This window comes from Silurus meridionalis, chromosome 1 (genome assembly GCF_014805685.1).
Source record: "Silurus meridionalis isolate SWU-2019-XX chromosome 1, ASM1480568v1, whole genome shotgun sequence".
NCBI classification, from domain to species: domain Eukaryota; kingdom Metazoa; phylum Chordata; class Actinopteri; order Siluriformes; family Siluridae; genus Silurus; species Silurus meridionalis.
Genome location: NC_060884.1, coordinates 18,491,883 through 18,519,314, shown reverse-complemented (window position 1 = coordinate 18,519,314; position 27,432 = coordinate 18,491,883). Strand labels below are relative to the sequence as shown.

At 39.9% G+C, this 27,432-nt stretch overlaps 1 protein-coding gene across 2 annotated transcripts in view; it reads left to right on the top strand.

Annotated features, from left to right (window-relative positions):
• The window catches only part of plxna1b (plexin A1b), a 190,557-nt gene that overhangs the window by 87,955 nt on the left and 75,170 nt on the right, over positions 1–27,432 (top strand). For both annotated transcript variants that reach the window (XM_046870381.1, XM_046870466.1), the window contains exons 4-6: positions 7,910–8,047; positions 20,872–20,972; positions 22,680–22,803. In XM_046870381.1, the coding sequence (XP_046726337.1) occupies positions 7,910–8,047; positions 20,872–20,972; positions 22,680–22,803 (363 nt within the window). The remainder of the gene's footprint in view (positions 1–7,909; positions 8,048–20,871; positions 20,973–22,679; positions 22,804–27,432) is intronic.

Sequence of the window (27,432 nt, the reverse complement as noted above, 5' to 3'; positions counted from 1 at the left end):
TTGACTCGTTTGACCGAAGTTAAGACGGTCTAAACGATGCGACGTTTATTGAAACAATTGACCGGTTTAGTCAGTGTTTATTTTTCCTGGACGCTATCCGGTAGACAGGCAGAGGAGGCCGAGAGAAACACAGCGGATGGATCTCATGCTGCGGTAGGAGGAAGCTGGAGTTTTGCTGTAGCGTTTTGAGACGGGCGGGGCGACTAGAGTTACACACAGCCTCCAGATCAGGTTTCTACTAGAGGCGAAATCAAACGAAGCCCTGCAATTCAAACAATTGATGGATTAAGGGTGTGTTTGTGTGCGCGTGTGTGTGCGAGAGAGAAAGAGCGAAAGGTGTTTGATTTCGAAAGCAGTATGTAATTGTACCTTGCTTCAATGGGTGGATTTGGTCAGATTCTTTTCACCGTTGTTTATACAGAGTCAGCATATCCAAGTGTACACTGCTGTGTGATATGATTGTGTCTGCTTGTGCATCTAATACACAGTCACATCTGTCTTTCTCTGTATCTCTCTATCTCTCACATAGTTTCGTCATCTGTTTTTTTTTTTTTCTATCTCTGTCTGTTTCTCTTTCTGTCAGTCTCTTGGTTTATCGCTCTCTTTGTCTGTTTCTGTCTTTCTGTCTGTTTCTCTTTCTGATAACTGTGTGCGAGGCTGTGGTATAGAATAGTACCAGCGTGGGTTGGTAGCGATGATGCCGGGGTGTGTGTAGAAAAGACTTGCCCCACACTGCCCCTCATCGCCTCTCCTGTGCACGCTCTGTCTGATGAAGTGAATATAGTTCATACAGGTAGGCATTAAGTGCATGCTAGGTAATGATTGCACTCGCAGCGTAATATCTGGGGAAGAGTGAAGGAGGATATAAAATCTGTCACTGTTTAATTATGTCTGGATTCCTTAAGCAGTAATTTGAGGCATCAGTGGCTCGGTAATCGGCTAGCGTTCCCACAGGAAGGCTTATCAGTTCTTTAGTGATTACAGATTAAAGATTGCTCGCTTTCCATATCAGCCATGCTCCGAGTGTGTTTTCCTGTGTCTTTCCTCTCTCATTGCAGGCGCGTGTGTGTAATGGGGGTGTTTGTATAGACAGTACTGAGTACATGATTTGTGCTTGCAATGCCTCACTTCCTGTGTGGAAATGCAGTGTGTGTGTGTGTGTGTGTGTGTGTGTGTGTGTGAACTGCAAGATAGTGCTCAATAGGTCCTTTGGGGGTGTGACTTTAAAAAAAATGAATTAGCATTCATGTAGCTCTGATCTGCCGCGGTGTTTTATTTTTTGAAGGTTTCCTTTAGCAAAACGACACCAGACCGAGTCATATTGTGTGTGTATGTGCGCACACGTGTGGATGTGGTGGGGGTTGTTGATTGCGGTAACCGTGTGAGATGGTGCATGTTTGCGTTGTGACCGGCACGCCTACTGCACGCGTGTTTATCTGCGTGCACACAGCTGATACAGGACTCTTGTAACGTGGCCGTTTGGGAAATGAAGCATAGCGTCACACTGTCATGCCGGGAAACAGATTAGATTTTGAATATGTCCGCATTTCTATGGGTGCTTTCGTATCGTAAGCAAGAACTACGTACAATATCAATTTGAGTTTTCTTTCTTTTTTCTTTCTTTTTTCAGGATTCTGGTCCAATGAGACTTTTATTTGGCAAGCATGGCAAGCAGTTGATGAGCTGTATGATGATGATAGCCGCTTCCCAAGAAATAATAGCTGATTTGAAAGTTATTTGTCCACTATGCTTTTCTGCTTACAACCTCTAAGGAATCATTTAGATACTGACTCGAAACAGTGCACTGCAGGACTTCATTAGTGCACCAAATGACCTGCACTGTGCTTTACTACACGATAAAGGATAAAACTCTCGCAGTAGTGAGCAGGGAGCAGTTTCAGATATACCTTGTTTGCGTTGGTGTCGTGCTGCTCCAAAACGACGATCACATCGCAGTGCAGCCTGTGTTCAGCTCCAGCACTAATTCTCTTTGTTGAATTCTAGTTCCTGGCTGTTATGATGGCAAGGCATCATTTGTACAGTTCGAGCACCTGTATGCTTTTCCTCAGATATTTTCTGAATGATCGAAGTACCAAAATCTATACTTGAACCTTTAACCCAGGGATGGCCGAACTAGTGCCCATGGCGCTCGTAGTGACCTTTAATTTGGCCCGCCAATGCCGTTTATGAGAAGAAGGGGAAAAAAGAGAGGAAAAAATGCCATTTGGAGAACCTTTTCAAAAATAAAAACCAGCTTCATGTCAGTCATTAGAGATCACTGAACAGCTGTGTTAGGCATTATACCCTAAAACTTTCTTTTGGCTTCTCCCATTAGGGGTCACCACAGCGGATCATCCGCACGTTTGATTTGGCACATGTTTTTACGCTGGATGCCCTTCCTAATGCAACCCTCCCCATTTATCCGGGCTTGGGACCGGCACTAAGAGTGGCTGGGGTTGGTTCCCTGACCGGGGATCGAACCCGGGCCGCAGCAGTGAGAGCGCCGCATCCTAACCACTAGACCACCAGGGAACCTTTAGGCATTACACCCTATTGTACAATAAATTGGATTGTTTCTCATAGTACTATAAGTTTCACTTGAACTAGAACTTTGGAGGTAAATCTGCATTAGTTTAGGAAATTGCAAAGTCATGTTGTCAATTGATTTGTTTTTCAAACATTAAATCATCAGAGAGTAACCTTGACAACTTCCATTTTGTTATAATGTTTGGTACAATGCAACATTTATTTCTGGCCCATGGCCCTCTATCAAGTTTGATTTCTGGCCCTTCATTGGAAAGCATTTGGGTACTAGCCAAAAGCAACAGTGAGATTAGAATGGGCTTTTACGCTGGCAGGTTGGTCCAAACCAGAGGACGGCTCGCACGAAAGCGGTCATGTGCAACGCAGTACCGAACCAAGGGTTTACCTGTAGGAGGTGCCGAGTTCTGACTGCAGTGGAAATAAGCCTCCCATGAACATGAATCCGACCTGATGATGACTCTATAACTGAACCGTTCTCTGTGCTTGCTTGAGAGACGATGAACGCGACTTTACCAGGATATTGCAAAAAATTCAAGTCTAAAACCAGACCGGCGTGGACGAGGAATTCTCGGATTTGGAATGCAGCAGAAGTTCACTGAAAAGTTCACCTGAAGGACATGTGTGTTCAGTGTGAGATTATTTGACATGTTCTTCTTCTGAGTTTTTCCTTCGGAGAAATTCCGTCTAGCTTAGTTGCTACGGAGTGTAACGACCGATCAGGATAAGGAGGATGAACAAACCTGTTGCTTGGTCCACATTTTAAAGATAGATATGACCAAAAGTTTGTGGACACCTGACCATCCTTCCTGTGCGGTGTTGAACATCTTGTTTAAGATTTCATTCTTGTTCTTTCTGTCAGTGTGTGTCAGTTAATCATCAATAAATTGTATAATTTCAGTTATTACCAGATTATCATTATGTGCAGTATAAAATTAACATATCTTTAATATGTTTGTTTAGTAATTACTGTATACACAGTCTATTAAGTGCTGCTTATAAACCTAAAAGCGCATATTGAATAGGATTTATTTGGATGAAGTAGCATTAAACTTAAACTAGGAGACCCAAACCTGTTTCAGTATGAAGATATGGTGTACATGGGTTGGAGAGGAAGATCTTGAGTGGCCTGTTCCAGCGCACTGACCTCAACCCTAGTAAACACCTTTCGGATGAATTGGAATTCCAAATGCACCTCAGGCCTCCTCACCTACATCAGTACTTGACTTTACTAACACCCTTGTGGTTGACTGAGCACAACCAATCCAATGGAACATCACCTCAGAAGAGTGGAGGTTACTCCAAAAGCAAATGGAGACCAAATGGGGCATATTACCTATAATTGTGTCATGTCAGCAAAGATTTGCATCAGGCTGTATAATGGGGAATATGTTTAGGGAATAATCTGCACATTTGCACCGTTTAGTCGCATGCTGTGCGAAAATTGTCTCGGGGAAGAGAGAACAGGAGCCCTGTTCAGGAATCCAGGAATGCTGAAGTCCATCAGAGTTTGTGCTGATTTCCCTGTGCAGAGACACACTCGATTTAACTCGCCAGTTAATTATCAGGTGTGTTTCAGCAGGGAAATCGCCAGTCTACAGGACTCCGCTCCTTCAGGAGTGCAGCCGGGCACCCCTGGGAAACAGCCTGTAATTACGTACACACACTCTCACACACACAAGGATAGAAATATGGAGATAGATAAAAGCGTGCTACACATCCGAGTTCACCATGCCTGTTTTGCAAACTCTATATGAGTGATGGATGTATTTAATATGCTGGTGCTGCCAGTGTCTTCTCTCCTGTACACACACACACACACACACACACACACACACACACACACACACACACACCAACAGTGAAGTGTATTGATTGTAATGCAAAGTGTCCTCCAAGTAATACTGCACACAAATATGTCACATTTAAGCAGAAAGAATTTATTATAAATGTTTCAGCGATGCAAATGTTTTGAACTCTGAGCTGAAACCTGCTTTAACGACCTGTTTGTTTGTTTCCTTTTTGACTCAGATGGATCTTTAAGTCTTTAATTGAACCCGTGGCTTCAAAGTGGTTGGTAAGATTGGCCACTGTGTCTCATTTCATCGAACCGGCGACAACGATCTACAAAAATAAGCCGTCTCGCTTGAATTTGTATGCGCGCGCGCGTGTGTGTGTGTGTGTTCGGGCGATGCTAGTAATTGGGGCTGTGTGTAATTAATGGGAAATGACTTCAAAGTAAAAAAAAAAAAGCAATCAATTAAGACTATAAAAGAATTCAAATAATACTATTTAATATTCTCAATAGTTCTTTGAGGAACAGATTTGATGCTGCAGGGATCAACACGCCGGTGTACGCTGGCTAGAGCGCCCCCTACAGGCAGCGTGTCCTGATTACTGTACTGTTTTTTTTGTTTTTTTTTTTGTTTTTTTTTTTTTTTTGTGTGTGAGAGAGATGATGGAGTCTCTGTGCAGATGCAGATCTCCTCACTGGGAGTTCTGCTCTAATGGCCTAGCTCTCTCTCTCTCTCTCTCTCTCTCTCTCTCTCTCTCTCTCTCTCCTGTTTCTCTTCATTACTCCCCTAACATGCTCCGAAATAACTTTGCCGCCTTCTCAAATGATGCGTTCGCAGCCAGCCCTGTAATTTAAATCAATTTGTACAATTACGTCTGGGCTGATTTCCTCCTCTGACCTTTCGGTCTTGAGCGATTGACCCAAGGTGACCTTTGTTAACTGTCGGGGAAAAGGTCGCACGGCGTTTCAGCACGCCTGCGTGCATTTCCAACAACCTTTTTCGACAACGTAGGTGCCTGCGCTCGGGGGTACACGAGCGAGACACAGGAACAGAGTTGCGAGCGAAGTGTCCTTGGTGCATAAACCCGACTGGGTCTATAAGGGAGACTGACAATAGCAACTTGTTCAAGGTTTCCATTTTGACATACCATTGTGCCCTTTTGATTGGTTTGTTTTTGCTAATAGAGCATTTCTCATAGCTGTTCCAGCTGTGATGTTGATGTTCATAATTAATGATAGGATGCTTTACATAAACTCATGAATTAATAGTTTGTTGTAGTTGTAGGTTGTTGAGTTCTTTTATAAGGAAATGCTTATTTAGCATTTTTTGGAAGGAGTCTCCAGTTCGGCACTGGTAACATTTTGTTACACTGTTCTGGAACATGAAACGCTGTCTGACAGAGGTGTTTGGGCTTAAGGGCTTATGTGTGATCTAACAAGCTGTGTTTAATAATTAAATAAAAAAATTTTGAGAGAGAATATGATGCTGGTGAGGGACCTACTGTTTATAGGTGGTTCCAACATGAACATCAAATCACAGGAACTAAATTGTTTGTAACTATGAAGGGATAATGTATGAGAGCTAGTTAAGATAGAAGTGGAATAAAACAAATAAATTGGTATTCTGCTTTGCCTCAGGCTTCATCACAGCACCTCGTTGCTATTGGATTTCCCATTACAGCACTACCTGAAGTTTAGGACCATGTGAATGATGATTGGAGGGGTGCACAGATTTTGTGTGAATTCCCCCAATCCCCTCAGTTTTCATTGTAATAAATTAGAAACAACCATTAAGGAGGATAGAATATTGCCGTAATTATTTACATATAATGTAAAAAAAATAAAAAAATAAATAAACATGCATGTTACATTGCATTTAAAACCTATTTTTATGCCTCATTCATAGTTTATTGCAATCATATCAATTTAACTTTGTTATTAGGTTTTTCCTGGAACAACCCAGATGTAGACTAACTGATCAAGCATCAGCTCATAATCCATTAGCAGCTTCATCGAACATTCTGGCTTCGCTCCGAGAAGTTCACATAGATCACTATGTGCGATTGGTAGTCTGACACATGTCCTCTTCTTACACCGTTATGCCATGCACAAAATCCACAAATAATTGGGCCATGTTTTAGTCTTGTCTGGAATCTCTGAATGTGACTCTAGTTTGTATTATATTAGTTATCGTTTGTGAAAATAACATTTCTTCCCAAGAAAAAAATAAAATAAAATTCTCTTTTAATGCTCTTTTTAATACCCGGTTTGGATTGTTAGATTAGAAATATTGTGCACTTAAGGACATTGATCATATTTGGTATTGTGAGATTTTGATTACTACACCTTATGTGACCAAACAAATTGAAATGTATTTAATAAAAAATAATAAAGCCGTTCAATATAAAAAAAAAAAGGAATGCAAGCATTGTTATACATTTTGTTTTGTTAAATAAAAAAATTTATGAATGCAATGTCCTATTTATTTCTTTATTTTCTTGGTCTTTTCCGGTGATTTTTTTTTTTTTAATGTATTGCTGATCTCCAGTTTTTCAGTCCTGATTCGAGCCTCTTTATTACAGGCTGCTTTTCCCCCCTCTCGTTTGGACTCGAAGCCTGCTAAACCGACATGAAAGAGCTATTCTAGCATTGAGCTGTAATGTAAAGAAACGCAGTTCACTAGAATACTGATGTTCAGTAAGTTTAGCAGTGTGACGCCTTGGTGTCTGTGTGTGCTCTGGTGGTTTTCATTGATTCCTGAGCTATTCCTGGTTGATTATGCTTTCTTTGTGAATTTGGAGATGACATTTTAGTGATTCCATCCTTTATATATTTCCTCAATGTTTCTTGAGGTAAAAAGAGTAATATGTTAGAGGGACTGAGGGGGTTAAAGAGTCGGGTCGTATGTAGATCGTCAAGATTAACAGGTTTAAACGAACAGATGTTCTGCTACTAAATGAGAGGGGGAGCAAGCGAGTGTGTGTGTGTGTGTGTGTGTGTGTGTGTGTGTGTGTGTGTGTGTGTGTGTGTGTGTGTGTGTGTGGGTTGGGGTGCCTGTGTGTCAGCTTGGGTGTGTGTACCAGCACTAGCTTTATTGATTTCTGTGCTGAGCCCATAATCGAGCTCTTCTTGTCTGTCTGACAGTTGAGTGTCTATCTGCTTTGTTTGATTCAATTAGGGACTGATGTTGCTAATCCTCCTCTTACACACACACACACACACACACACACACACACACACACACACACACACACACGACACACAAAGGCAGCCAGAGAGATTCGCATTCTAAACATAGGGGATTTGAGTGAGTCGATAAAAACGGGGTCGAGCATGCTTTCCTTTTCTCCGTTTCTATTACTCTTTATAGAGTGAGAGTGTGTGTGTTTAGTCAGCGGCGTGTTGCTGGAGCTTTTGCACATTTCGCACTCAGAGGATTTTTTAAACGCAGGGCCTCATAATGAAGCAAGTTGTTGTGCATCACTGATTTGGGGAAAAAAAAGTGTACCGTTTTTGTGTGTGTGTGCTGCGTATCCTGATGCTTACAGAATTGTTGTACTTTTTCTCTCACAGATCCTGATCAACTCTGTGAGTTCCTACAGACCTGCACAGCTATATGAGAATGTGGTGGTAGGAGAGGGCAGCCCCATCCTGAGAGACCTGCTCTTCAGCCCTGACCAACACTACATCTACACACTCACCGACAAACAGGTACACACACACAGCTACATCTGTTCTACACACAGTCATGCAAATAGCATCTGGCAAGCTTGTCTTTGTGCGTCTGTGTGTGTGTGTGTGTGTGTGTGTGTGTGTGAAATTGCCGCTTCTTTGAAGCCCCCATCAGGTTTCCTGAGTGCACAGCACCTCATTAATGTGTCTATATCTGTATTTAAGTGGGTATGTAGTTAACCAAGTCATTTCCTTTTGCCCAAAGCATAACCTAATTTACACATGTACAGATGCACTTGTACGCACACACACTTACATGCACACATGTGCACACAGAGTTTGGGGAGCTGCAGAGGAAGGCATCGACATGTTCTGTACATTAAGCTGTTATCTGACATGGGTACTGAATCTTTCTGACTGAGAGCCTAAGGGTTAGAAACACACATTTCACTATCCTTCTGAGGACCTTTTGTTGATGTAATCATTGAATGTAGATATGCAAGAACTAACTGTAGACCTCAGTTTAATTTTTATTACCAGCAAGAAGTTTGGCGTTTTAAATATTTACAAATATTTTCTTATGTGGAGCAGCCAAACATCATCCCAAGATCAAAATGTTCACATATTCCTGTTCTTGTTGTAGAGATATGATTCGCACCAAGATATATAGAAACCTACACACACTTCCTTCAACCCTTCAACACCTCAGCTTCCCTTCTTTGTTCTAGCTGTGTAATTTTTAATAATATTTCCATGTGCATATATTAGTGATGTAATGGTACACATTTTTGTACCGATGTTTTTGTTACTGTGCTTTCGGAATGCAACCCTTTTTACATGTGGAACGTAGCTAAATTCTGAGTTCCCTCAGGAACATATTAAGTGACGGACCGCACATTTGTTTACAGTGCATAAAAAAAAAAAATACAAATAAAATAAAAAACACTCTATTATTTAACTTGAAACCATACACAACAATGTCAGAAGTGTGACAGCAGCTACTCACTCTGTACTGGAAATAAGATTTGTTTTGCGCATGCATAAAAGCACTAAAGAATCCATAGCATTCGCGTTAACTGCTAACCATGAAGTGGCTAGCGGCTAACGCTAGCGCTCTGGATTATTTAGTGTTTTATGTTCAGCTTTAAGAATTTCTCTTCCACATATCGAGGGAGGGATTAAATGAAGGATGGAAGGAATGAAGTCAATGTTAAAGTATGCTCAAATTAGTAAAACAGGTAAGTCGATCATATCTTTAGGAAATTACATATTGAATATAAACACACACATCTGTATTACCCAAATGGGCTCTAACAAATGTAAATTATTTCATATTAATTTAATTTTCCATGTATCTAATTTCATTTAAGCAATTTAATTGATTACTCAATTTAGTCAATATATTAAAAAGTGTATCACATGAATTAGATTTATTCCATTTTATTTTTGTAAAATAATTATTATATTATTTAACCAAGCAGGCATTTTATTTAAAATTGTTTTAAAAATGTAAACTGTTGATGTTCACAAATGTTAATAATATTAATAATGCGTTAATAAAAAACACAAGCAATTTTATGTTTTGCATTTCTTCCCCCAACCGTACCGAAACGTTACCAAACCATGACTTAAAAACCGAGGTACGTACCAAACCGTGAATTTAGTGTACCGTTACACCCTTAGTAAATATACTTTAACTGTGTGTGTGTGTGTGTGTGTGTGTGAGAGGGAGAGAGAGTCAAATGATTTAAAAACTGCATTCATCTTTTAATTGCTTTAAAGATGGATTATTTAAATGCGTTCTACTATTAATGAGCCTGTGGGGTTTTTTTTGTTTGTGTTTTTTTCCCCCTCGCTGCCAAGTGAGTGAACTTTAGTAGTAGCACTATATTATGTGCCATGCCCTCCAGAATTATTGGCACCCTATATGAAAGTAACTGTGATTGTAGAAAAGTTGCACGCAATAATTCGAATTTCCTCTAAAACAGAGAAAGCTTTTATCTTGCTTGATAAAACGCTGCATACTTGTTTGTACGTGTTTCTTAGAACACACGAATTCTAATTTAGATGCAAAGCAACGCAGAGATCATGAAGCAGTTTCACTCTATTATATGAATTATGACTTTTTTTTATTATTAATTTGACCACTTTAATATGAATTACATGATATTTAGGCCACTTATGGATTTATTTTATATGTTCAATACATTATGTAACGTTCAGTGGCACTGAACATGTGCAACCTCTATGACCGAGTCTGGGAACGTACCAACTTGCATCTAATAACCCTTTTAGGGAATCAAACGTTGTGCTTCGTTGTTTCTACCACCCTTATTTTCCTGCTTCAATTTGGTCATCTGCCAATTCTCACCACCAGCCAGCTCTCCTCTATCACATGACTGCTACCAACCAAGAATGGTGAAGGCTAACATATGCTTCATCTAAGAGTTAAATCTTTCATCAAGCAGCTTTGCAGATATGCACAGAACAGTCTGAGTAAAGTGTGTCCGTTTTCTTCATGATTGGCTCAGTGATGACTGTTAGAAAAATGTTTTATTAAAGGGCACGCTTATATTTCTACTTCATTTTATTGTTTAGGAATCTTACATTGTCACCCGTGACTATTTGTATTTTGTGAAATGGAGTCCAGAATTGCTTAGTCATTCATCCACAGGAGGGATTATAGAATCCTGAAATGAAACTGGAGTGTTGGACAGTGGGATGTGTTTAATTCCTGCTTTGAAAATGGCCATATGTTCTTTTAGGGCAGTAATTAAACATCTAAAATAATTACAGTGTAAAAACAGACAGCGTTTTATTGGACATGTCTGGAAGGATCCTGGATGGACCATGGCTGCAGATTTTTCAGAAGATGCTAGCATTTTGAGGTCACAGAGTCTTCATATCTTCAACAAAACATTGCCTCCATGCCAATAAACTGCTAGGGAGGCATGCCAGAAGGTGGCCTTTTCATTTATACAAATGTAAAGAGTTTGCTAGATACTACATTGACCACTTTCTCTGGTCAAATTATACAATTATACTTTTTTTTTTTTTTTGGCAAGAAACTCTCCTCATGGACACATGTTGAAATACCAGGAGATTTTAAAGTGAAAAATCTGGCTGGCTCTGCCAAAAAGCTACTTCTGGGTCTTGGTCGTATGTTCTAGCAGGACGGTGATTTTCAAAATGCACATTAAATGGTTCAGTGCTTTCAGAATGAAGCATATGGCATGAATTTCCTAATCCCCTGACCTTAAACCTCATTGAAATACTGTAGGGTGAGCTGAATAGAAGAGTTTCTAGAAGAGAGGAGCTAGAACCCTGGGGGATCAAGAGTGATGTGTACCGAGGAGTCTGAGGCTCAGTGTTCTGTATATTATACAGATGTGGTCCTGTTATAGTTAAAGAGTTGTAGAAAGTACTACATATAGGGCTGGTATTAATGGTGGCATGTGTGTGTTTGTTTTGGGGGGAGTTTTTTTTTTTTAATTATTTTTAAATATATTTATGGACAGTATTTTTTAGGATGCATTTCCAACACTACAAAGTTTGTTGCAACAAACTAATTTAAACTTGCATCAAACTACAACAGCAACATTCATTTGTTACAAAAGACTAATGTCTGGAAAATGATAACTTGAAAAACTGTAAATAGGAAGGCGGACATGCTCTTTTTTTCACCTGTCAATCAGTCATGCTGGCCAATCACGAGTGTCCACGAACTTATGTATGTTGAAGTGGGAAAATTACATAAGCATACATTATTATAATTAATTATTTTTTTTTTTTACATATGTTTTAAACTAAGAGTGCATTAATTATGTAGCTGTAGATTTTCAGACATTAGATATTTATAAGTACATTAGATAATCATTTGTATATGTTTCTTTTACTTGGAATTGTGCATAATTATGGAAAAAAAATAATAATATATTTAAACAGTGACGTTCTAATAAAACTAGTGTGTACAGGTGTATATTGAATCCTGAGCCCGTCCCCACACTCACTCACTCTCTCTCTCTCTCTCTCTCTCTCTCTCTCTCTCTCTCTCTCTCTCTCTCTCTTCATGCACTGCTAATTGTGCAGTATTAATATTCATAAAGGCCCTGTTGGCCTTTGCTCTGTTTTCTCCTCTTCTAATCAAAGGGGATCACACTGCAAACACTTGGCTCATGCATGCCAATGTGGACAGCACATGTGCTGTGTGTGTGTGTGTGTGTGTGTGTGTGTGTGTACATGCGTACATAGAATGTTGCGTTTTGTGCTGAATATCACATGCTCATGTATTTTTGGAGATCTTCACGTTCGTGCTGCGCTCCCCTCCTTCAACTGAGATGTTAATGAGGTGATAAGTATGTGATAATAAGGAATATAGACAGAGCTTGTGTGTGTGTGTGTGTGTGTGTGTGTGTGTGTGTGTGTGTGTGTGTGTGTGTGAATGTATGTATATATCTATACATACACACACACACACACACATACACATACATACAGTGTTATATTATACTCACAATCAACTTAACTCCTCTTTTAAATGGTCACTGACCATTTATATATATTATATATATTCTTTTATATGTCCCACAGTTCTACAGGTCATACAGATCCGTAATGCTTTCAGCCACTGCTAGTCATTTTTGGTTGTGATTGTTTGGTTTTTGCTAGGCTACAAAAAGGCTCATGTTGCCCTGACACACACACACACACACACACACACACACACACACACACACACACACACACACACACACACACACCTGGAGCATAGCCAAGCTCATTAGCATACTTGGCCTGAAACTGTCATTGTGCATGTGAGCACTCCTCTGTGTATGTACACCCTGCCTCCCCTAGTGCGCACACACACACACACACACACACACACACATACATACACACACCATGCATACACAACTCCCTTCTGCATTCTAAGTGCACTGAAGCTTTTGAGTATCAGTCTACCTTTTGTTTGTGTGTGTCTACACTATCAAGTTGTAGATTTGGCTTGATAAGAGGAGTGGAGGGCCTCAGTATCGAAACACTCAATCACATTTAGAGGGCTTACTTCATTCTTTTCCATTCAGGACACACACACACACACACACACACACACACACTCCTTGTAAAACTAGCCTCTTGATTAACATGGTATAACCTTTTCTGACTGATGTGTATACATGTAAATGATCGTTGTATTTGGCTCAAAGCTCAAACAAATATTGTACACACATGCACACACGTGCACTCACACAGTATTGCATTTCTCAGCAGGAGATATGGTCATTGTCATGTTAATCTTAACTGACTTGGCCTTAGAAATCTCTGGAGATCTGTAAAACCAGATGGCAGATATATTCGTGCAGTGGTCATTAAATGGACACGCACACACACACACACACACACACACACACACACACACACACACTCAAAGCGCGCACACACAGAATATGTGCATTTTGAATGGTGCTACAATGCAGGTCTCATTGATGTCCTTTCTGTTTATTGACCCATTTAACAGCTTTTTTCCTCTTGCTTTCCGCCTTCATCTCACTGGTCCTCTTACCCCCTGCTGCGCCGCACGTCTGACCTTCATCACCCACAGCCAAATGATCAATTAATATTAATACTGACATAATACATAATACATACGATCATATCAATATGAACATAAAATGTCCCAAAGCCTTGAGGGATGTATATAATACATATATCCCCTTTTCATGCCTCGAATAAACAACACGCAATCAATAGATATTAGCTTTCAGTAATCACTCCCTCAGTGTTTATTCTTCTCCGGGGAGAAAATGATGGACTGCTCCCTCAAGAGCACGAGCACTTTGGATTGATGAGACAAAGCGAGAAATTCACTTTGTTTCTTTTTTTTTCTTTCCTTTTTTTAAAACTCCGTTTTCTCTTTCCCGCTCTCTTTATCTACTTCTCTTTCCTCCGTGTCTTTTTCTTTCATTGGGAGCATAATGGAAATGCCAGCGTTTGGAGTCGTGGAGCGGGCCGCTCCTCAAAAACTCCATTTAGAGAAGTGACAGAGTAATTTAGCACTGGCCTCGTGTTTTGCAGCAGTTAATTAAAGCGAACCTGATGGGCCGATCTCACCAGGGCCCCCGAGCTGCACGGCCAGGCTGGGGGATCTCGCAGATCAGATTACAGCGAATCAGACTCGCGCCTGAAAATCACACGTTCAGGCAAATCCAATGATGCAGCATTTACCAGATTTAATTTATTACAGTAGATATCTGTTATCGACAGACGAGAACAAAAACACACCCAATTATGATAATGTGGTATATGGAAACTTTCATGCAAGCTGAGCAGGAAATGGGGGCGACCCGACGTCTAAACATCCTTCATGATCGTTTTTTTGTTTTTGTTGTTGTCTTTTGAATGAAGTACGAGTCAGAGTCAGTCTCAAGATGATTCTAAAACACGTGAGTTTATAATGCTGTTTCTGGGAACTTATATTTGGCAGAAAATCAATATCTAATGACCACATTAATGGCACTTAATCGAGAAAAATATATGTATATCGACAATTCTTGAGCCCACTGGGTCCGGAAGCTGAGCGCCTTTGTGTTTATAAGCAATAGATGAAAAATGTGTAATATGGCTGCCGTTAGTAGAGAGTTAATAGATTCAAACTGAAAAGCCAACATTTAAATGTAAACAGTGTATGCTGGTCTAGGCTAGACAATATGCCAGCATGCACAAAATAGCAATAAATGATCACAGCAGGCTGTACAGAGAGTAATCTGCCATTGTCTGTACCCTTTATATACAGACAATGGCAATGAGACTAAGACTTCACAAGACCCCTGTAGGTGTGCTGTGGTATCTGGCAGTAGATCCTTTATGTCCTGTAAATTCTGAGGTGGGGCCTCCGTGGATCATTCTTGTTTGTCCAGCACATCCCATAGACACTCAGTCAGATTGAGATCAGGTGGATTTGGTTCCAAGTCAATACTTTGAACACTTTGAGTTCCTCACACCGTTCCAGAACAATGTTTGCAGTGTGGATGTAGAATGTGCATTATCCTACTGAGAGGAAATACTGTTGCCATGATAGGGTAGCATTTTTTCCAGCAGAACATTGCCCAGAGCATCATGCTGCCTCCACAGGCTTGCCTTCTTCCCATAGTTCACCCTGGTGCTGGCTTTTTTCCAGTGATGTGCTTGCATTCGTCTTCCTCTTGATGTAAAACGCAATTCCTTAGACCAGGCTACTTTTTATTTTTTTTACCACTCAATGGACCCTTTTTGATGCTCACTGTACTGTGCACCTTTGGAGATGAACAGGGGTCAGCATCGGCACTCTGACTGCTCTGCAGTTTCACAGCTTCATACGCTGCAAGCTGGGCTGCACTATGTGTTCTTACACTTCAATAACTTTTTTAGCAGTTTGTGCTGCAGTAGCTCTTCAGTGGGATCGGAACTGACGGCTAGCATTCGCTCTTAAAGTTCATCAGTGCGCATTGGACACCCATAACACTCCCTCTCGTTTAGCGGTTTTCCTTTCATTGGACCACTTTTGGGAGGTACTAAACACTGCGTAGCAGGAACATTCCTTAATACTTGCGCTTTTGGTGACATTCTGCCCCAATCTTCTTGCCCAGTTACAATCCAGACCTTGTCAGAGTCTCTCAGATCCTTACATTTGCCCATTTTTTCCTGCTTCCAACACATCGACTTCGAAAAGTTGACTGCACTTGCTGCCTTATATATCCAATCCCTTCACAGGTCCTGTCGTAATGATAAAATCAATGTAAATGGTTTTAATGTCATGGCTGATCAGTGGATAAATGCCACCCAAATATCTACACATATTAGAGTGCAGGATTTATGTCTGTGCCAGTGTTTGCATAAAGCTCATGTCCTTTCAGAATGACACGTTAAATCAGCGTATCTGGTGAGTGCTTATAATTTAATTAATTTTTCTGTCTTAGTGAGTCATAGTGAAATGTCCTCATCAAACATCAGACGAGAAGAATTGTGTGTCCTGCACTGTTCAAATGCCAACCGCATGTCTGATTTTGTTAATATACATATATTTTATGTTTACAATTACTTTTTTTTTCTCTTAACTCGACATTTTCAATTTAGCGTACCTCTAAATTTGCATGCACAAGAAGTAATGCAGAGATTCAGATGGGTTTGCATAGCAATTATTCATCTGTTTAATAGATTGTTAAACTGATTAACCACCATGTTTGATCAGATAGAGTTCATTCAGAGTGCCCACAATTTTTTTCCCCCCCAATAAATGGAATTATTAACATTTAGACTTCATGTAAATGTAGTTAATGTAATTCAAATGGCATAGGAGCAAAGATCTGATGGATTACTATTGTAAGCGCTAACTTCAACCCTTTACTGGCAGTTGGCACCTTCAACGAGATCTAATATCATATATCACCTCGCAGCATTCGTATATTTTGTTATATAGATTTCTGTTTTTTCCCCTCACATTTACTAAATAAAAGGGTAACATTTGCATTGATTAAGAAATAATATTTTTATTGTACTATTGTCAGATTAATCAGTTTATATTCCAACATGAACATCTTCATGTGAATTAACTTGATATTAACGGCTTGAATAACATAAAGACACAATTACCATTAACTTGTGATTACACAAGACACACAAGTTTTACCAAAACACTTTTTTTCAAGAACTAGAAATTTTTCATGTTACCAAAAATGCTCAAATTGTTTGCTTAGTTTTATGGTTTCTTTGCACTTTTGCAGCCTAATTTAATCTTACAGATACTGTGCCTTTGTAAGTTATGGGCTTTACCATTAATCGCAACCCTGTATAAAGATTTGTTGCATTAGTGTTAGCAGGTATCAGAGGAATAAAATATTTGGCGAATCATTAATACATTTCTTATGTCCGTTTTACATTGTAAGCACCTGCTGAACAGATGTGATCGGATGCGATCAGATTCCCTTTTCCTGGAAAATGCAAAAATGTGCAACATAAGATGAGATTAAAAGAATTGTTTTATATTGCTAAACTTGAAAGAAAGGTAGCAGCTAGTTGTATTAAGCTTATTTACTTCAATATTGAATCTTAATAGTCATATAGTCTTTTTTTTTAAGTGAAGTTCGGTGGGCCATTTATTTATTTAATTTTTTACATAATTTTTTTTTGTTACATTGTTGACAATGACAGCCAATCGTTATCAGTGGTATTCTATTAAAATTAAGTTCTTATAGTTTATTAGCTGCTTCTATTGGTACCGCAGAGAAGTTTTGAATGGGTTTCATCCAAATAGCTCGAACATAATTAGATTAGATTTGACTTTGGTGCTTTAGTGATTTGTGCTCTGTACAATGACAATGAAATGCCATTAGCATCCAACCAGCAGTGCAAATTAGTGTGTGTACATAGAATACTGTGTCATATAAAGGTTGTGTAGAGACCAGCTCAGTGCAAATGACATGGTGTGCAAATATACAGATGCTTTGTACAGAGAAATGAAGTATAAATGTCCAGTGTTTATACAAAGATCATGCAGTAATTAAACAGAAATGTACAAAGAGGCAAGGTAGAGAATGAGGTTAAGGCAAGGTAACTTCTCTTAATCAATCTAATAGTTATTTTAAGATGTTTACTTGGTGGAATTCAAACTTGCATCGTTCCCATTTAGTGTTCATGAATTCAGTTTTGCTGAAGAGGAATTGATTTTACAATTCAAGTGATCCCTGACTGCAGACATGTTGTGTGTCAATCCCTTAGTTGCGAGTTTGCAGGGGAGAACAGATGAGTACCATTTCTTTACACACGGGGTGTTTTTTTAAGGGCATGCAGGGTTTAAATTATTAGCATTTGAGTTGAGAATTGATCATTTTCTGTTTACATATTGATCAGGTGTTAATTCCATCATCCTACCATCATCACAGATGGGCAGATTGTCTGTCTGTCTGTGTGTCTGGTCTGTTCGCCTTCTATCCTCCCACTTGGCAGCAGTTGTGCTCAAGCTGTGCATGTGTGCTTTTGTGTGCATCTGTCTGTGTGCTTTTGCTTGCCTTTGTGTTCTTCTTGGGTCTAAATGCTTTACCATTCTCTTACTGGGTCGAGTTTATTGCCAGAGAAATCCTGCACCGCGGACCCTTTATAGGCGAGAACACGCGAGCGCACGCACGCACGCACATAACTGTGTAAAACGGGCAGCTGGTGAAAGCGTTAAAGATTGCAGAGGGAAAGGTCAGACACTCGGGCCTGCACATCGCTGCCATGCAGATATGACAGATTTCACTCCGCTGGCTTTGGCATACTTGTGCAGGATGAGGAGGTCACTACAGTCATCCACGGTGCAGTCTCAGACACACGGGGTATAGTTAAGGTGCCAGGGTGGGCGATGGGGCACATGCAAAATATTCATCCTAGTATATAGTGCTGAGGTTTTGCAATTTGATTATATCTCGAAGTGCTGTTGAATTCTCAAATCTCATGCAGCTTCTAATACATTATCACATAATAGAATTGATGTCCTAATCCAAAATGATTCCAAATCCCACTTAATCATCAATGTAATTGGCTTTTCCGTATGGAGATAAGGAGTCTCCAGTGTCAGCATTTACTTTTATTTCATTGAGTCTTCAGGGCAGGTTAGTGAGTGGCATGAATGCTTATAACTTCTATAAAGTAAGTGATAACAGGAAGTAACTGTTTCCTTTCTGTGAAAACTAATTATAAAGGAGCTGTTACTCGTGCCGCGTTGTTCGTTTATAAATAAAATCGACCGAAACCATAGTAATCGGAGGCATGTCGCTGTGGTAGAAGAGGAATAAAACGCTGTGGTGCTGTTATTGTAAGCTAAATTGGTGTGATAACAGCCGAGAAGCGAAGATCTCAGTGTAATTTAAGCCTGTTGTTCCCTCGCTCACTCAGAAGTAAAGCTCTTAAATGGCTTTTAGTCCCGCAATAAGAATGGAGACGTTAATACTAGTTATTAAGTTATTAGCTTGTCTCGTGTTTTTTTTTTTTCTGTCTACACTTCGTGTGTTGCCTCCAAAAATAAAAAAAGTCTAGCGGTGAGTGTTTAGAGTTACTTCACTCCCATTTGGTTCCATCATCTGTATTGTGTTTCTGTAGATGGCAAAAATATGATTGCAGGATGTTCTGATACAGATGTGACAGTTGAAAGCCTGAAGGAGATGAGAGAACCCTTTCAAGGTGTGTGTGCATTTGTGTGTGTGTGTGTGTGTGTGTGTGTGTGTGTGTGTGTGTGTGTGTGTGTGTTGACAGGTCCATTATCAGGCGATTTTTGATGTCTGTCATTTTACTTGACTTCATTTGGCTCTTGTCACGCGTGCCACATTGATTTCAACCACTTACAAAGCAGAAGATTATGAAACGCTTCTATTTCCCAGCGTCAGGAATCTGCGTAGGTGTGTGTGAATGAGAGGGAGAGGAGGAGAGACAGTGATGACATAGTCAAAACTGCATGCCATTCCAGACTTGACTGTTTCCCCCATTATGTCACTGGGAAGCTTGTTGTAGATTGCTGATTAACACACATCACACAGGCTCTCAAACGTACACCTGATCACTTTCTATTCAGAACTTGCTGTTCCTGAGAACCTATCGCTTCCCACTTCTGTCTGTCTGTCTGTCTCGCCCCTCTATTCTGACTCAACTGTGTCTGTAGCCATTCAGTCTCTGGCAGACTTCCAACTCTTCGCTCTCTTTCTCGCCCAGTTTCTCTCAAGCGTGTGTGCGTGTGTGCGCGCACGCGAGTGTGTGTAGACACACCCGTACTGACCTTAGGGGTTGGAGTTTATTGTTTTTGCAGTCAGATTAAAAGGATTCTTTTTCCCACCACACACACACACTGTGTTCAAACTGGCCTCAAGACCCAATGCAATAACGTCTCCTGCACTCAGCTTGCCCATCTTTTATTAGACCGCTCCGTTTTTTTCTTTTCTGGCACCGCCTTAAAACCTTCACGATGAAGTTTACTTCATTCAGGAGGGTCTGCAGGAATTCACTTTAGTTTTTATTTTCTGCCAGGTTTATCTACATCACAGGTTCCCAGAGTATCTGATCGTTTGTGTTTTGCTTGCTCTAACACACCCATTTCAATTCAGGAACAGCTGTTCATTAGCTGATTAGTTCAATCAAGTGTGTTAGAGGAGGGAAAACACTGACCAGGGTGGAAAACCTGTAGTTTTGGTGCACTTTAATCTCTTTAACAGCTGTAAAGTGTGGGTGTGTGTTAGATAAAAGCTGTGGGTGAGGCTGTGGATTCTGTTTTCTAGGGGTTAAAGGAACACTTTATGGATATTTTTTTTTTACCCCCACCAAATTTAATACTGAAACTCAGACGTATACAGAATGATGGTTTCTCTCATTTGTTAACTGGGTGAAATTGAATTAAGATAAGAAGATTGTAATTCTTCTTTTTAACACGATGAGCCTTTGCCCATTTCCAGTTATATGTATACACACAGCTCCTGAGATCAACTGTTTTTATGCTCTTTTGACTTTCTAAAAACACACATCTCTTTGTCTCGGACACCACGTGCCCCCGGTGGCTGTCAGCGAGATTAGGTTCACCATGGTAACTGTCAGAAATCCCAGCCGGTCATGAGAAAGCAGGGTCACTACTTTGCATATCCACACAGTCACACCTGTGCTATCCACACGCGCACACGCAGGCGGGAGCAAATGTGACACGCACACCCCGGTGCACACGGACAAATGAATGAGCCGCATGGAGCCTCGAGGCTGCTCTTACGTCACCTAATTGCTGTCTGTGGGCACGTATAGCAAGAAATCGGTGTATGGAACAGCATTTACTTAAATGACCTTAATGAGTGTAATATTTCTTTCTCCGTGTCTAGGTGAAGCGTGTTCCTGTAGAGAGCTGCGATCAGTACACTACGTGTTCCGAGTGTCTGGGCTCCAGAGATCCTCATTGCGGCTGGTGTGTCCTGCTCAACGTGTGAGTATATTGGGTATTGAATATCATCAAAGCCATATCCCGAGCGTACCAGAGTGTACAGTCCTGCCAAAAGTGAACCATGTGGTTTGAATGATGCGTTCCTGCATCACATAGCCATAAGGGATCATATCATGCTGTAACTGGAAGCATATGGCTTATGAGCTACAAATCCTACTGTTGTCATTTCCACCTCACTTTATAAATCTGGATTTGACAGCCCGCCCTGCAAGTGATTGAATTGGGAGGGGATTGAATTCGACTTGGAGCGTTGGATATGTGTGTGTGAAACTGCCTTTAAGTGTGTCTAATGATTTGTGTAAAAAAGAAAAATGGTTGCATTATTATTGTTCTCAGACAAAAATGAATTGTGTATGTATTATGATGCCTAACCATAAGATTCGTATTTAGATTTTGGAGTGTGTTTGAGGAGATTTAGTTTTATTTCAGCCACAAGGGTGTTGGTAAAGTCAGGTACTGATGTATGTGCAGTTCCAGTTAATCCCAAAGGTGTTCAGTAGGGTTGGGGTCAGAGCTCTATAGCAGGCCAGTTAAGAACCTTCACACAAAACCATGTAAACCATATCATCATGGAGCCGGCTGACTTTTAATGCTCCCCAGAATACCTTGTGCTCATTTTAGAAGACCACTCTCCCTGATACTGTTCTGTGTGTGTTCAGGTTGCCTGCGTTCATGCTCTCTATTAAAGATACAATGAATTGTATTGCAGGAAGATGCAGTGGTAGCTCCTCTCCCTGTTTTCATAGAAAAGAGTCTTGGTATTACTAATCAGGAAATATGTCCAGGTCATTTCCTGTCATCTGGTCATTTAGCGTGACACCGTCCATTACGGCATGCGTCCTGTGGTGTGACGCGCGATCAGATTTTGTTATTGGAGCACTGTTTGAGAGCTTGTTTTTTTGAATGCAGCCCTAAAACAAATGAGTAACTTGTTGATTTCTGAACGCTCGGCATGATGGAGGAGAGCAGCCCCCCAAAAAAATGTTAATTAAACCTTCACCCAAATACACAGAAAGCGGTTTCCCTATCGCGTTATCTTCCTCAGAGGATGAACATTAGCATGGTTTTTAATTGAGGGCATGCAAATGGAAATGAAAGTAAGGAAACAATATAACCTCCGCTCATATCTCCGCTCTTCCTCCAGTAAACGTCTGACGAGTGTCTCTAGCCTCTAATAGCAAGCTTCAGAGCCCCGGGGTACTAGGCGGACTATATGATTAACATAATAGTCTTAGTGGCGGTGTAGCGACTTCATTCTCTCTCCCGTGAGCTAGGAGTACAGTAAGTGCAACATGCCCTTATTGAGTTAAGTGACTTCCCCTGTAGCATTTGCAATAAGCATTTAAATTAGGTGGGAGCTCGAGAGAGCTGAACCCTACACGCGCGTAAGCACACGCCCGCTTTTAAATGAGGTCACGCTTTGCCTGTAAGCTGACATTTTGAAAGCCCGACGTTAGAAAAGTTATTGCCGGCAAAAGTGTTATCTACAAAAATTACTGTCAATTTCTTTGGATTGGACACGGACGGCAATAAAAAAAAAACAAAACAAAAAAACAAGCTCTGTTCAGGCATACAAGCATCATTTAGAGAGAGTGGTGTGCTGACATTACATTGTAGTGATTAACATGTTGTATGATCTTGTGTTTGTGTGGTGTGTGTGTGTGTGTGTGTGGTTTTTTTTCGGTGTAGATGCTCTCGTAAGGATCGATGCGAAAGGGCAGATGAATCCTCGCGCTTCGCCACCAGAGTGGACCAGTGCGTCGACTTAACCGTTCAACCCAACAACATCTCTGTGACCATGTCCGAAGTCCAGGTGTGAAACAGTGCATTACGACTAGGGTGACAGGGGTTAAACTTTTTCATAGTTATCACAGAATTATTTACTAAAATAAAAACACCCTACAAAAAAAAAAATCACACCGAAAAAAAAAAAACTTTTATAACAGAATCTAAGACCTGAGTGTTTTCACACAATACTTGTGCTTGTATCAGTATAGAAATACCATGCATGCTACATACAGTGTACTTTATATTAATGCAGTATCTGACCTTTATTCTAAACATTTAATCCATTGTGCTTGATTGCGCTTGTGTATTAATAGGTTACAGATCTGTAGGTCACGCCATAACACACTACTTTACCTATAGCGAGAACAAGCAACCCCCATACATGCAAATTAACCCTTCGCTGTCTGCGGCTGTTTTAGATGCTTTTTGTCAAGGATGGATGGATGGATTCCACTATTCTTGTTCTTGAGTAATATTAGAAATTTCCTGCTTAAATATTACTCCAGTAAAAGTACTCCATTAAACCTCTGTTTTTGGTAAAAGCTCTTGCTTTTGTATGCACTTTAGTAAAAGAGGAAAGCGCTGCTCTCTGATAACTATATTTTAATAATTATACATTATTATTATAATTATAATTATATAATGGGATAAATGCACACCATTCACCTTGACTGTTGATTTCTGTAAAGCTGCTTTGAGACAATGTCTGTTGTGAAAAGCGCTATAGAAATAAACTTGACTTGAATAATTGATGTAGTTCAGTGTTCCATTCTCCTGAATATCATACCTTTTGAGGAGAGATTTTTTTTAATTGTTAGACACAGTGAGACCCTTAGGCTGTGGAAATTGTAGGGTTATGATATGTAGACTTAGGTCAGGTTCTAATGTAGTGCAATTTATGTATTCACTTCAAAGTAGGGACGAACAGCATGTTTTTTCCTGAAATGCAGTTAAGTGTATACGCACATTACACATTAATATGTAGTGAAGGCAAAAGTTCCTTAATAAAGATACTTTGAAGTACAGATACTTGAAAAATGTGCTTCCTTACTGTCCACCACTGCTCTTTGTATAACTTTGATACACCCGATAGATAATTTTCAGTGCAACCTACCACCTGAGAGAATTTTTTTTATAATTATTTAAAAAATATATATCATCACTCAAATGCACACCAACGCGCACAACTTTAGCAAATCGGGTTTCAAATGATTATCTTTATCTTGATTATTATTGCTTGAGATCTTGTAGGCAACATAGGGGGAAAAAATTAAGCAGATACATAAACTAAAGTTCTTTTTACATGATTTATCTACATCTATCTGTCTATCAACACCAAACACAAATTGTGCGAATTAATCATTTCAATGTGATCAGTGACCTTTAAGATTGTGGAAAAGTCACTCATCTGTACACTGAGTAAGCCTGAAAACCTGGCACAGTAAGAGCCCTAAATATTACATTCTATGTTATATATTTTGCTATAAATGTACAATGCACACCAATGTTCCACCCACTGGAAAAGTAGTGTTACCCAAGAATGATAAATTGACCCAAATTGGCAGAGGTAAAGAATTCTGGCCCATGCTGTTATCCAGCACATTATACACTCCATGGAATCAAAAGCACAAAGGTGGTTGTGATTCATTTACTTTACTGAAAATTGCATAACGAGCCTCCGTATTGCTTATTTAGAACTCCACGTTCCAGCGATATCTGCTTGTGAGCCAGTTATGTGTGGCCTCACAATGCATTTCACTTCATTTCGATGGAGTCAGCATTTCCTCTGTCTTTCAAAAAGAGCCAGTCTAGTAGCACGGTGTACCTCAAGCCTGGTCCCATGGAGCACGGTACAGCTTGTCTCTTAAAAGAAAGCCTGTAGACGGAGTGTCATGCAGACATCAGCGCCATACCAAGTCCTTGCCTCTAGCAGCGGAGAATTTGCAGACGACTTTGATTCGCGGAATTTGTGGCAGTCTTTTATAGAAGCGCCTCATGCAGACACAAACACCACCTTGAGTCCTTGCCTTTAGCAGTGCAGAATATGGGCAAGACTTTGATACTAATGATGTACCATGCCTTCTTTGAAGTGCCTGCAAAAGTCACTGAATTGTGGCATGCTAAAAGAGAGGAACGGCCTCATCTTGTTTCGCTGATACTCAACCTCTAGCAGAAATGACAGAGAAATGACAGAGGGCAGCGCAACCTGCTGAGACTTTGCGACGTCACATCCTGGTAGTGTGGCTCGTCAGAACCCAGCCAAAATGACACGGAAATGTGCTCGGTTTGCAACCAGCAAAGGTGATAGCACACTGGTGTCCTGAGCTCGAGGAACTTTAGTGTGGTAAGCCCACTGCACTATAGGACTGTTGAGCATGGCACCTCTCCAACACAACCTCACATCCCATAAATGGTCTCCCTGGGAGTGCTATGCGTGCATGATCGAATGATGAAATAAAGAGGCTTTTGATGGATCTTCTTAACGTCGGAAGTAAGTGCTTGCAATTGACGAGAGTTGTCTCGGACAGGGCTCGAGATTGTGTGTGTGTGTGTATTTATGTATATATATATGTGTATAGATAGATAGGTCCGATGGCGTGTAGAGCAAAACCACCAGTGTTTTTCTTGCTAGCAAAAAATAATAAAGCTGTTAAAGAATTCCTTTTCATTTGGTATACATTCATAAACTTGTATAAAAATGTGCTATATGGACAAGTGTTGGGACACCGTTCTTCTCCAAATTGTTGGCGGCACACAATTGGATGGGCTAGCATTACATTTTCCTTTCACTTAAACTTGAAAATCCAAACCTGGTCCAGCATGACAATACCCTTGTAAAAGCAAAGCAAGGTCCATTAAGATATAGTTTACATGGGTTGGAATAGAAGATGTGGAGATGCCTGCTGTAGAGCTCAACTCTATGAGATGAACTGGAATGCTGACAGCACCACAGACCTTCTCACCCTACATCAATACCAGACTTTACTAACTCTCTTGTGGCTGAATGAGCACAAATCTTCACAATCACACTCCAAAATCTAGTGGAACATCTTCCCAGAAGAGTGGAGGTTATTCTAACAGCAAATAAGAACAAAATGTGAAATGGATGTCCATGAACCTTTGTCCATATAGTGTATTTGTTGTAGCTTTTCCTTTTCAAGACACAATATGGAGACTGTTTTGACTGCTCACAGCAGAACATAGTAAACAATCTGTTATTTCAAGGCTACTTCAAGGAGAGGATTGTTAAACATATGGCATGCTGCTTGTAGGTGTTGACAGTTTTAATTTAAGAGGTTTTGGATGTATTATTCGTACAGAGTCAGGGTCACTTACACTGCAATCAGTAACCAGCTAGTGAACAATCCAGCATTATGTCCAAGTGATCTCACTTGACAGGTTTCAGTTGTGCAACAAATAAAACACAAGAATATGCAGTTACAGAAAATGAAAATGAAAATATGAGTGAATGGTGTGTGGAGTTAAAATTCTCACCACAGTGTTGATTTTACATTAACAGCAGCTTCTCTTAAACCACAGCAATGTGTCAGTGATTTCATAATGGTCATGGCTTGAGGTAATACGACAAAAAGCAGTTTCCTTGTGATATTTTAGTTAGAAAAGGAAGTCTGGCCAAAATTAGGAAGACTCCCCCGTGGTGGAAAACCACCGGATTGTCGGGAAGCGATGAAACCTGAGGCTTTTTTTCGTGTAATGTAAAATAAATGTCACCTTACCAATGTGGTTTACATGCTTTCATCTGACAAAACTGAGTGACAGTTATCTATGTAATTGTGTAAGCAAATGCATTAAAAAAATTTAGTTTGAAAGACCAATAAACTAGCATGTTTTTATATATGCATCAGAATCATATGAAGAAGTAAAATGATATACTGTATTTTAGAAACTTCTCAAACCTTCTGTTTGTAACTGTTGGCATGTGACAATAGTGTCCAATCAGAATTGTGTATTTCCACGCTCTAAGGTCACAATGTTTCAAAGTTTTACATTTGTCAGCTAGTTCATTAGTTTTGCATAGTTTCGACATTAGCGAGTTATTATATGTCAAATGAGCTACATGAACGGCTTGTTCCAGACTTTAATGATGACTGGACCGACAAGTATACATGCATTCTGCTTTAAGGAAGCACCTGGCATTGTTAAGAGTGGTATTGTTTAGTGCCACTTTTAAATAAATGTATTTTGAGCAGCACTACCTACAGGAAATGGGTAGGAGAATGAAAAAACTGTTATAGTTGTATTATAGTTGCAAAGATTTATAATAAAAAATTATATATATTTTTATATAGGGTTCTACCTGTTGGTTACTTTTTTTTTTTTTTTTTTTAGTTCCCTGGTCTAGATTTATGTAAATTTTCTGCCATTTTCATTCTTATGACTTTAATTAATATCAATCTGAGTTGAATTCTAGACAGCACTCTTGTCATAAGCTCTAGAAAATGAATCAACAGCTTCTGCCCAAACACATTTGAGAGTTCTGCAGTGCTGAATGTGAGAATTAGGTTTAATGGATACAGTAGTCATAAAGCCAGAGCCAAAAATATCTCTAAATCTCGGTGTAAAAGGGATGTATGGCTATGCTGAGGATTTCCACAGCAATACGGCTGCTAAAGGGATTCCCATATAAAGCAAC